At 36.2% G+C, this 13,065-nt stretch overlaps 1 protein-coding gene across 1 annotated transcript; it reads right to left on the bottom strand.

The window, feature by feature from the left end:
* Positions 1-1,120: 1,120 nt before the first annotated feature.
* LOC145983508 (uncharacterized) lies at positions 1,121-11,362 on the bottom strand. The gene is made up of 2 exons (XM_083116596.1): positions 11,281-11,362; positions 1,121-5,915 (listed from the first exon to the last, which is right to left on the bottom strand). The coding sequence occupies exon 2, from the start codon at positions 5,822-5,824 to the stop codon at positions 2,465-2,467; it is 3,360 nt and encodes a 1,119-aa protein (XP_082972722.1). The 5' UTR covers positions 5,825-5,915; positions 11,281-11,362; the 3' UTR covers positions 1,121-2,464.
* Positions 11,363-13,065: the final 1,703 nt, after the last annotated feature.

The following is a 13,065-nucleotide window of genomic DNA, read 5'->3' as shown; positions in this document are numbered from 1 at the left end:
GCCCCGGTTTTGGCACCAAGAGGCCACCACTGGCCTTAATCATACACTTGTGAGGTTCTATCTATACCCCTTAAAAATATGTTGTTCATCCTTCAGCCCCCCCCCCCCTCCCGAAAGGAATTTCTGGATACATGCCTGAGTACAGTTATATGACGATATTTTCTGTGGAGCAATTACATTGAGTATACACAACAATATAGTTATATATATTTGCTTTCCTTAATGGCAACTCTCTGTCATGCTTTATTTTCGTATTACTCAATTTACACTGAATACAGAGAGAGAACAACCTAATCTTTGTACCTTTTGACCTGGTAAGTTTAGTCAATCCTTCTAACATTGGAATTTTGAGACAATGACAATAGTGGCGATGCAAGAGAGGGGGCAGGGTGTATACACAGCCCTCCAGAAGAGTGTCTGTCACCCATGGCTTCCTAGTGTTTTTAAAGAAAATATTTTTACTATGAAGATATAATTAGTTCAATATTACCACATAAAATAAGATAATATATTATTCTGCATTAACTTTAGAATTTATGAGAAGTTTTGTGTATCCATGATTTGCCACTCATGAAATCCCCTCTTCAAACTTTTTCTGCTACTAGTCCTAAATAAATTCAGCCGTCCTCCATGCACAGCACGCTACGACGCCAGGGGTTCCGGGTTCGAATCCAGGCCTGGGCAAGAGTGTTCTTTGTAAGTTTTCCTTCATCAACTCATCTTCAACGTCACGATTAGACAAAAGTCAGAGAAAAGTGACGGAAAATAATCTATTTCAGTCAGTCTATGAAATATCTTTACGTTTAAATTAAAATCCTTGTACACCTAATGTGTAGAACATATTTACATTTCTGTTAACATAATAAGGAACTGCGTGAATTGCATGTACATGCACGTGACAAAGAATAACTTACTAGATAATGTTCCTGGGAAGGAAAAACAAACTTGAGTACAAAAAAGTGTTCCAAATTAATTAGCGAAGCATACTAGAGTATCAACCATCCTTTGTTTAACCAATTATTTCACATAAAAAAATTAAGTATTATATTTTGTACTGAACTTTTAATCATCATAGCTAACATTTTTATATACATGGTACAAAAATGTCATGGCAAAAATATCATTATTTTCCATATTTTATTTACACTTACAAGTCATTGTGAAGCACACTCAGGACGAAATAACAGAAGACTAAGCACAGAACAGTTATTTGCGATGCCCAGAACTGATAACAGACAGTATTATATAGGCTACAGATGGTTATACAAGATGTATTCAAATACAGATCAACATGTTATTAAAAAAATGAGCTTTCACTTTTTCCTTATTCCAAGATTATTTATACAATGGAATTTTCGCATCTAATATTTCCTGTAACATTACTGAAAACAATTTTTAAATAATTTTAAAATATGAACAAAAATTTTCGAAATAAATTTGATTTTTACATCTCTGTATACACACATAAAAAAATATAAACCATCTGATTTTATACACTTCTCTTTCTGTTAAGGCAATTTAGATATTAGTAGCCATAGTTCGACCTATGGTGCTGTACAATTATTTTACTTCGAATAAGTACATACAGAATATACACAAAACTATTATTTGTTCAGTTACTTCAGTGTCCAACCAACTGTAAATAAATATAACATAACAATTGATTTTTTATATAAAGTACCATGTGTGTGTGGTGCATGACTCAAAAATAACAGTAAGGTGGTAATAAAGATTGGGATACTTTTGTTTAAGCGTACGTACATACACTAACAAAAATATTATGTCCGTTATATTAAAGAATATATTTTATTTTGCTGTCTTCTCTTCTTTGGATGAAATATTGCGTAACTTAATACCATATTTTCATGACATTTTAATCTTAACTTTATAAATTCAATCAAACTGTAATTGGATATCTTTGCAGCACTTTCATAAAACATGTGTGCTTATATACAAGAGTTTAACAGTTGATTGACAAATGCATATAATACATAAATTTACAGTTTTCAAGAAAAAATGAATACAATTAAACATAAAAGAAAAATACACCTGTCTTAAAACCAGTACTTATTTCATTAACTCACTCCTCGTCTATTTTACAACTATTGTTTTGCATATGTTTGATGGACTTCAAAAACATTACCTGGAACTTCTCACGTTTATAGCGTGTATATTTTCTTTACAACATTTACTGTTATTATCTGAAATTTCAACCTGTCTAATTGCTATAGTAAGAAATGTCAGACCCTAACTACTTCACTTCACACTAATTTACGAACGTTCATTACTTGTGACAATGGTTAAGTGTATATCACAGACTCATGATATGTTCTTAAGTTCCAATTTCTATAACTGTACACAGTACGATATGTCAATGACTTTAAGTTCTTGTCCTCTACAACCATTGTTGCAGATATTTAGAAAATGTATAATCATGTTTGCAAACAAAGTGAGAGTAGAATGATCACTGATCCCTACCGAGCTTAGTTTTATTATAATTTTCAATGCGTTCAGCAATATCCAAGTGGTTATTGTATTTTGCTAAATCTAATGCTGTTTTATTTTCACCATTTTTGATGTCAGTAACTGCATTATTTCCTAGCAAGACTTCAACAGCTTTCAAGTGACCACTCTCTGCAGCTAAATGAAGTGGTGTGTTACCTTTCGAAGTTTGAGTGTTAGTGTTAGTAGGCCGTAACAGTGTTAGAACTAATTTTTCGTGGCCAGTTTGTGCTGCTAAGTGCAGTGGAGTAAAGTGACCATTATCCACAGCTTGAATATCTGCATTTTTCTCCAGTAGACATTTCACAGTCTGCAAATGACCTTCCTTTGATGCTAAGTGAAGAGGTGTGAACATGAACTCTGTCGTAGCATCAACAAGAATTCCGTCAGTTTTCAAAAGGAGATCTACAACTTCCAAGTGTCCATTCTGAGCAGCTAAATGCAACGGTGTAAATCCATGTGCAGTTCTAACATTCACGTCGACATTTCTCTTCAACAGTTCTTTGACGACATCAGAATGTCCATTCTGAGCCGCAAAGTGCAATGCTGTAAATTTATATTCGGAACTTGTTACGGCATTGATGTCGATTTTATTGGTCTTAAGCAAATCTTCAACAATTTCTAAATAACCATATTTTGCAGCTGTATGCAAAGGTGTGTTGTAAATTCCGTCACGTACATTTACATTGACTTTTTCTTTTAGTAGCAATTTCGCTGTTTCTTCTTTACGTCCTTGAAGTGCATAACACAAAGGCGTTTTTTTATCATTCCCTCTGTTGATTACCTTATGGCGGATTTTCTTATCATCTAACTTACGCAATATGGCTTCAACTATTTCAGAGTCGCAGCTCCTACAAATCAAGGGAAAATATCTCCATTTAGCATCAATATTCTCAACAATGAACTCCCTAACTAAATCACCATATTTGCTTGCACTATTCCAAACTGACACAATGTGAGGCGCGTAATATTCTGCACTATTTCTATCTACAAGTTGCATCTTCAAGATTTGAAGAGCTTCTCTTAAAACCTGTTCTTCCTTCGCTTCCTGCGCTTGGAGTTTAATCTTTATAACTTGTTGCATTAGTCCGTGAATACTTTTGGTACCATCATGATCATCCTTGATTATAGAATATGCTTTGAGTAATCGCATGACGGATCCAAGCAGGCTTTTATTTCCACCAACAAGATTTAGAAACATTTTTGGAGGTATTCGATTAGTAGCCAAAAAGGTCATTATGTTTAAAATTTCCACTGCTTTTGATCCACATTGTTCATTGCTTACTATTTTGCCTAGTGTCATGAGAAAAGTTGTGAAAGTAGTTTTCTGATCGTTATTCTGAATGTTGTACTTCAATAGTTCCTCACTTTTGTTCTCATAATCAGTTATGTAATCAGCAACCGTATATTGGTATTGGGGGTCTGCATTATGTACGTTCTCATGCTCCTCCACTATGTATGCAGTAGCCTGCCGCAATGCAAGTGGAAATCTGTGAAGTATCCTTACCAATTCTGATATGTCTTTATCTTGGGAGTTATCGCTCTTCTCTATTGAAATGGATACTTTTACAAATTCTTTTGCTTCATCTTCTGTAAAGTTTCCTAAATGCTGTACGTTTATCCATTTCTCATTCCAATCACACTCAGAGGTGATTAAGATATGAGGCTTCTTAACCCCTGGAGGCATGCTAAATGGCAACAATCCTTTCACAGCCTCATACTTTTCTACATTGTCGAGTATGAAGAGGCTTTTCCAGTTAGAAAAATGTCTGTAAACGTCGTTTACTATATACACTATGTCCCTATCCTCTCCGTACATATCTTTGACTTTTATACCCTTTTCTTTGGCTAATCTGTAGAAAGAATTTCTTCCCTGTTCCTCATCACTGAAGTCAATACACATTACATGATCATATCCTTTGTTTTCATATTGATCGCACCCGTACTTCAGAGCTAATTCGCTTTTACCAACACCTGATAAACCTGTGATAAGATGTACTCCTTTCGCAATACCCGTAGCAATGTCATCCAAATGTTTTCGTCTTCCAGTAAAATGACTTCTTTCTCTGACCCCAAACCAAGTTCGCTCCTCTTCTTTTTCGTTGCCCTGCCCTGTCGTTACGAGATTTTGAATGTCTTCCAATTTCTGCTTGATTTCTTCATTACTTTGTTGAGTTGTCTCCATCATTTCAACAAACAATTCTCTAACTTCAGCCTGATTCTCTTTTATACAGTCCATTAGTTCATCAAAATTATCCTGTATGAACATTTCTAAGTTCTCAAAAGCTGCCCGTGCCTCTTCTTTTATTTGCATAATTTCATCGTGAAAGACTTTTTGTAACACCTCCATTTTACTCTCTGATTGGTTTTTAATAACATCTAATAAATATGACTTTAACTGCTGTTGTGTTTTTTCGTCTCCTTTCAACGTGTATGTATACTTTCTCTCGGGAGGGTTGTCCTGTCGGTACTTGGTTTTTAGTGAAACTTCATCTTCAAACTCGAACATTCGACGATAACCATATTTATCAGTTCTACTACCTCTACATTTTATTTTCTTGTAGTACAATTCTGGACTTCCATCCTCATTTACCGTAACAATTCCTACTTTCTCGAACATACTTGCAGTGTTCCATGAAACAGAATTCTGACCTAGTAATGAATGTCCAGTTTTAATATGGGGAAAGCCAAAGGATGCGTGTGTGTATCTCTTTGACTTTCCAAAGAGAACACCCTTGATGTTTAACGAAGTTGAAAATTCTTCGTCGTTGTTTTCTCTGAGATAACCAATCACTCTGTTCACAGCGTCGTGAGCCAGCTTGAACATCGCCCGCTCCCAGCTGCCATCTGCAGTCACACGAACAAACTGATCCTCAAAAGATGTGAAAATGTCTACAGCTGCTTTCCCTAGCACTTCTACCATTCCATCTTGATCCTTTTTAAACTGATACAAGTACTTAATCAGTTTCTTGAGTTTGATTCTATTATGTTTATTGCCTGCACCTGACACAACATTCTGAAGAACAGAGAAAGAAACTTTGACAGGTATGAGTGAATCGCCTGAAGCGGCTTTTCCCGTCTTCAAAATTTCATTAACTAGATTTGCAAATTTTCCAGATTTCTTGGTTTGGTTTTGTAGCCTATCGTAATAATCTGAGAAGAACATCCCAAAGAGGGAGACATAATTTAATACAAAATCTATTAGTCTCTTTCCCACTTCTCCTTCCAAAGAAAACGTGTTATCTCCTGTGTACTTTGTATTATCATTTGGCATCGTATCAACCCCCTTTGGCTGCTGGTGGGTTCCACAATCCTTCTCCATCTTATACGTTTCAATGAGTCTTCTTTCAGGAGTTTCAATGTTTAGTTTTATCAATTAACTGAATAACAATTGAAGCTGATTCTTCTGAACTCTGAAATGATAAGGAAAAATTGTTACTGCAGTAAATATACAAACAAATTGCATTGCTCCAGTCATTACAATAAAATATTAATTAAGAAATTATATTCATCCATTCAAAACAGAAAAACAGACATAGGCGTAACTTGGCGGGGGCAAGGGGGGCGCTTGCCCTTCAAAATTTTCAGGTTTGTTAAAATTTACAAGTTAAGGAAACTTTTGTTAACATCGTAAGACCTAAGGAGCTTAGTAAAAAATAATAATATTGCTGATTTCACAAATGTAACAGTTATTTATCAAATAATCCTCGACCCAATTTTTATGGAATTAAAAACTTTTCGACTCTGCCCCCCAAAAGTTAAGCCTGAATTTCCTACCCCCCCCCCCCCCCCAAGTTAAGTCCCAAGTTCCGCCCATACACACAGAGACACACATATTGCTTTAAATGGCTTATCCTGGACTCCCTCATAGTATCATGAGGGTCCCCGTTTCAAAACAGCAAAATTATTTAAAACGTAGCCACTGTTATCCTTTATAGTGGTATGTTCTAGTATCGTGAAATATTAGGTTAAAAATAATTTTATTTTGAACACCAATACTACAACGTGGAAAGATAGCTGAAACCATAGGTGGATCTAGACTTTTATGGAGGGGGCAAGATAAACTTCTAATTGCGAACAGTCCTAATTGCGAACAGTCCAAATTGTGAACACTTGCTGCTTCAACAGGAATACACTCGAAGAAATATGTCCTAATCGCGAACACATTTATCTGCCTTGGGACCTACAACTTTCTCTCACACTTCCCGAGTCCCGGGTTCGATACCCGGTGGAGGCACATAGTGGTTCGGATCCCACTTTAAACTGTAGGTCCAGTCCCGATTACCATTGCTGGGCATCAAGTGGACATAAAACATCAACTCAAACCAAACCAAACTTTCCGAGTCTATTTAACGATTTTTTTCTAAAAGGGACTCAGTTCCAGACTTGAGACTAGTCAGTGTTTTGTTGGATCATAGAAAATTCTACATGATTAAAGTTGTAGCGAACGTTAATATAATTTAACAGTAAAAGTGTAGCCTATTTTTATAGGAATACGTACTGCACACTTCTTAACTGAAAAGAGCTTCGTCATTTAATACTGTAATACAATTATTAAATTTATCTTAATTTCAAATTCAAATTTCAAAACATATGACACTGTTCTTAAAAATTTAGGAAAGTCACAAATCTTCATATACTTCCTTGTTCTCCTCGCCAAAAACAAATAACATTTTTTCTTCCCTTTTACATCTTCTAGGCTCATTTCTATCGCAAGAATCATACCGTTAGACTTTTCTATCTCAAAGCTTTATATAAGGTCTTCCACTCTAGGATGTGGACTACCTAGCTCTCTCTTGATTTTGCGGTTCAATCCCTCCACTATTATTATTTGTCCAGTGCTTTCTGTTGAATCACATCACTTAAGGCACCAAGGAGTTTTCCAGTCATTAACACACGAATTAAAGTCAGATTACGTTGACAGACTGAAAGGGTGAAATGACCTTGGAAAGATTTACAATAGCAGAAGACCATGATAAGTCAATCAGGTAATAGCAGAAGACCAGGATAAGTCAATCAGGTTGGCTATCGTTGTTACTCAAACCAACTGTCTCTCTGCGTCGCTACCTTATCTGGTTTTGAAAACAGGTTCTTCTTTTTCATATGTTAGCAATTAGGACTCGAAATAATTTCTCACTTTTGTGTTCGCAATTAGGACTATTTAGTCATTGTTCGCAATTGAGACACAACCGTTGCCACCAGTACATCATCTAAAACTTTCACAATAGGCAGGGTCTATCAACTTTTCCTAATAACGTTTGGCTCTTTTTGATGATGTGAATCCTCAAAGAATTTCATTTTGCTATGTGTGTGCAACCACGAGGTACAAACATTTATTATTCCTGTCGGAAAGTGACCAAGTATAATACGATACGAACGAAAAAGGCAAGGCTCATCTCTGGAATGTGAATATCACAAAAACGTACGCATTTTTCTTTCATTCAAAAGCATTAAATTCGTTAAGCAACATGCCTGTATACAGGGATAAATACACAATTTGAAGGAAAATTGTAAGATCAGTGACTTCACCCTGACATCGTCTCTACTGGCATTTTATTGTTTCCACAGCATTTCATGGCTTTTAGAAGCTTATCCGACAAGAAAAATAAAACGTCAGTGGCAACTAACTACATGGGGTTACATACATACATAGAATCCTGAAACGTCGTTTTTCGACGCCTTTGTGCGCCAAAACGGGCAACCCGTTACTAAGAAAAATTGTTCACCTTGATGTCCTCTACTTGCTGTGAAAGTTGTCACTGTCGTACGGACATTTGAATTTAAAATCTCCGAACGTCTCTACAATAATTGATCGAGTTGGTATACTTATCAATTTTCCATTACTTTATGATAATTTCATTTTTAGTCTGTTATGTCTTCTTACTGCAATTTCTTGACACTTTGCTTCCAAATGGAAGGTGGAACAGTTTCAAACCGAGAGAGTTAACATCTGAGCATCTGATGCAACTAAAGACTGAGCTGTACATTGGCAGACACATATCGACCATTTTACGACAAATGCATTATTATATGTATAAATAATAGTGCATATAATAGTGCGGTCACTTTAGACGATTTTTTTCGAAATAAAAAAAACTAATTCATAACAAGCTGAAATTTGGTAGGTAGCAAGCATCTTTAGAGCATTAATAACAACATACCAAAAGTCCCCGGCGATCACCTGTACGCTAAGTCCGCCATATTGAAAAATGGCGGACAATGAAAATTTTCACAAAATAAGAGAACCATAATTCATAACAAGCTGAAATTTGGTATATAACATATTAGTAACATTAATAACAACATGCCAAAAGTCCCCGACGATCAACCGTACGCTAAGTCCGCCATGTTGAAAAATGGCGGACAATGAAACTTTTCACGAAATAAGATAACTATAATTCATTACAAGCTGAAATTTGGTGCATAGCTTCCTTATAACATTAGTAATAACATATCAAAAGTCACAGGCGATCACCCTGCCGCCAAGTCAGCCATATTGAAAAATGGCGGATAAACAAAGTTTTCACGAAATAAGAGAACAATAAGTCGTAACAAGCTGAAATTTTGTATACAGCGTCTTTATAGAATTAATAATAACACACCAAAAGTCCCCGGCGATCACCCGTACGCTAAGTCCGCCATATTGAAAATGGCAGACAATGAAAGTTTTCACGAAAGAAGGGAACTATAATTCATAACAAGCTGAAATTTGGTGCATAGCTTCCTTATAACATTAATAATAACATATGAAGTCACCGGCGATTACCCTGCCGCTAAGTCCGCCATATTGAAAAATGGCGGATAAATTCAAGTTTTCAGTAAATAAAGAAACTAATTGACAATAGCTTGCTGTTTGATACATATCTTTCTTATAACACTAGTAACATCAATTACAACATGTTAAGTTTTCTGCAGATCATTGACACGGTAGGTAACGCCGCCATATTGGAACCACGGCGGATAATTACAATATTTTGCATGAGAATTGAATTGACTTTTAACAGAATGTGATTTGGCATATGTGTTTGGTATGTAAGATATGACAACGTTCTGTAACATTTGCCGTCTCATCAGGCGGGCTATTGTTTTCACATGTCTCGTTCTGTCACAAACTAAATCAGATTGTCACTATCATACTGCACACCTGTAGGTGACACAAAGACATATCTGATTCGGATAGTTCGTCGCTTTCATCGTTGTCATGTTGGTCTTCCCCATTGTCTTCTCTGGAAACACTGAAAACAAGAATAGACTTCCTACAGGAAACACCTTGGCAAAGGACATCTTAAGCCTGCTTGCATGCAACTACATTCTCCATTATGTTCTGAGCGAGTTAAGACAGTGAGAATAACAAGCAAATCTGTACCATTGAACCTCTACTACTGTGTCCAGTGCTAGTTTAAACGATTAGGGCGTCAGTGTCGCCAGGGGAAAGTTTTACAGGGACGCTTGCCTTTACTAACTCTGAAGAAAGGTGAATAATAAATCTGGATTTTATTTTATTGTTTCTTAGAAATGGCATTTGACTGGCGAGAAAATCACCTGCCACCTTTGATACCACCTGTTTCAAACGATATACTGAATTTAATTTCATGAGGATCATGCACCAAATTTCTGCTTGTTATAAATTATAGTTCCCTTGTTTCGTGAAAACTTTCATTGTCCGCCATTTTCAATATGGCGGACTTAGCGTACGGGTGATCGCCGAGGACTTTTGGTATGTTGTTATTAATGTTACTATGATGCTATATACCAAATTTCAGCTTGTTACGACTTATAGTTCTCTTATTTCGTGAAAACTTTTTTATCCGCCATTTTTCAATATGGCTGACTTGGCGGCAGGGTGATCGCCTGGGACTTTTGATATGTTAGTACTAATGTTATAAGGAAGCTATGCTCCAAATTTCAGCTTGTTATGAATTATAGTTCTCTTATTTCGTGAAAAGTTTCATTGTCCGCCATTTTTCAAAATGGCGGACTTAGCGTACGGGTGATCGTCGACGACTTTTGGTATGTTGTTAGTAATGCTATAAAGACGCTATATACCAAATTTCAGCTTGTTTTGAATTAGTTCCTTTATTTTTCCTATTTTGACTGCACTAATAACAGATAAAATACATACAGTATATTTGAGGAACAATGTTTGAAAGTGTATGAAACGGATATGGGGAAGGCAGGGAGAGAGGGCTTTAGAGTACTGTTATTGCTTTCCAAACATTTTATTTCCTCTAATTCTTTTCTTTAAAAAATAACTTGTGTCCATATTGTCCTCTGGTTGAAGATGAATCAATTACCAATAATAACTTAGAAGGGAGAAATCTTTGCCTGGAAGCATGTAATTGATCTAATTTTGATTTGGTTGTTTGGGGTTAAACCCTTCTGACAGCCCAGAGTGTTTCAAAGCTAGAAAGAGTCGGTAAGAAAGAGCTGAAATGAAATTAAGCTGAGGGAGTCCTCAACCTCGTCCTATCCAATGCTGGTGATATATTTATTCTAGAAATGGCATGTAGGAAATTTTATGATAGAATTGCAGTGAAATTTCTGAACTAAAGTCGTGTGATGTCAAAAATTGTCTGATATACAGTTTCCCTTTTTGTGGATCTCTCTGCGAATTATTTTACCATTCCCGGAAACTGAAAGTGATTTCAGTGTAAGCAAGCAAGAAAAAAAGATATGCTCGATTTTACTTATCATATTTGATCATTTTGTAATGTTTAACCCACACTTTAACTTGAATGTGATTCATAAATTTGTAATAAGAAAAGAAACTCCACTTACATTCTTAGCACCAATTGGATGTCTTCCTTATACCCCTGGTTGTGGTGGATCTTTGTTTCACTCCGTCATTACTAGCACATCTGGAAGGAAGAACATATTTGTTATTGTTTTTACTATCAAGGGTGTGTCTGGCATCTCACCTTGTCACAGATTATTTAAAAGAACAGAAAAGAGGTTGAGACACGCATTTGAGGGCTTGTTCAGGAAAGGGGGTTTTTGGGAGTTATTTCGTCTCCTATTCTTAACACATGGTCTGCAGACCCGCAGCGGCTCCAAAAAGCCTTGAAGAAATGCAACGAGCTTTTATATTTGTCCTGAAATTTCGAGAAAAACAGGCTGCCAATTGTTATATGAAGAAGAGATTATAAAATTAAATATACTCCACAGCTTCATAGACGTAAATGTTGATACGCACCCATTTAATGTATCAAATTCAGTGTTTAATATGTTAAATGTCTATGACGTCATCATTGGTTTTGTTCAATTTGGTAATCTGTTACAATGGTTATGGACTAACCTTAAGACATTTGAGTGTGGGTTGCTATGTGAGATATATTATGAATGTAAAAGGTTGATGTAAGAGATTTTGAAAAGTAAATATGTTAATTTGTGTACTCGAAGAACAAATTTTGATCCTAATACAGTTTTCTTTGTAACAAGAGGTTTAATTTTGAATTCAAGTGTGGGATATTAACATCGAATGACATTTACAGGTATTTTAGTGTGTGAGAGTTAGAACATTTTACGTAAACATCCCCGTACTTGTTTCCCTCATCCTGATAGCTTCATAGTAGGCTGATTAGTCTCATGTTCGCCGTAGTGGATTAATAGTAAGTAGATCCACTGAGTATAAAACGGGAACGTAACAATGTGGAACAATATATACAGGGTTTTCATAAAGTTCTGGTACCATTACAAATGTAAGGTATATTGTAATGGTACCGGGACTTTATGAACACCCTGTATATTTATAGTTTTTATTAACATTTAGAGATTTTTTATATATATAAAACCTCGTAATACTAAACCCACTATTATAAGATGGTGAAATATGGCCGGCCTCGTTAAGTGGGAACCTCGCCGCAAGGTAACACATAGAACCGAAAAAGTGTAATTGACACACATATTTTGACTCCAATAACACATTAAGTGCATAAACTGGAAATGATGCACTTTTTGGTGTGTCAAAATACACACAGAAATGCATAATAGGGTACTTTTATCAGCTGGTGTTCGGTGTGATGCACTAAAAAGAGCAGACAAGATCATTTCAAAGATTAAAAAAAAAAACTTTTAATGCATCAATTGACTCAGGTTTGCCCACTTGATCCCCCCCCCCTTCTCTGCCGCTATGCGCGACCTTGCTGCACAGATTCCGGGGGACAAGAGTGTAGTTCGCCCTGTGAACAGACATGTGTCACTCCTCGTGTACCCAGTCTACTATCTGATTCCCGGACAGAAGTTTTTCAACATTTGGAAAACCCCGGCCACGACTAGTTACAATCAGTCAAATGTGTGGACTATAAACGTCTCAAAATATGCGTGTGTACTACAAGGGATGACCGGAAAAGAAGAATACAAAGCCTGTAAATACCAGTAGGTATTAATTAGAAAATATACAAGCGGGCTCTAGCCTGCCAACATGGCGGAGTGGTTAGCCTATCTCGCTACGACGCCTGGGGTCCCGGGTTCGAATCCCGGCCTGAGCATGGATGTTTGTGAGTGTCATCAATTTCAACATATCATCACTCATTCCCATCTTCGCAATTAGCCAAAAGTGGCACA

Source organism: Lepisma saccharinum, unplaced genomic scaffold, assembly GCF_977018435.1.
Source record: "Lepisma saccharinum unplaced genomic scaffold, izLepSacc3.1 HAP1_SCAFFOLD_1139, whole genome shotgun sequence".
In the NCBI taxonomy this organism is placed as follows: domain Eukaryota; kingdom Metazoa; phylum Arthropoda; class Insecta; order Zygentoma; family Lepismatidae; genus Lepisma; species Lepisma saccharinum.
Note: the sequence above shows the minus strand (reverse complement) of the source record. Positions and strands in the feature narration are given on the sequence as shown.

Bases quoted from the DNA above. Each gene is read 5' to 3' on its own strand.
- LOC145983508 (XM_083116596.1), bottom strand. From the start codon at position 5,824: ATGGAGAAGGATTGTGGAACCCACCAGCAGCCAAAGGGGGTTGATACG.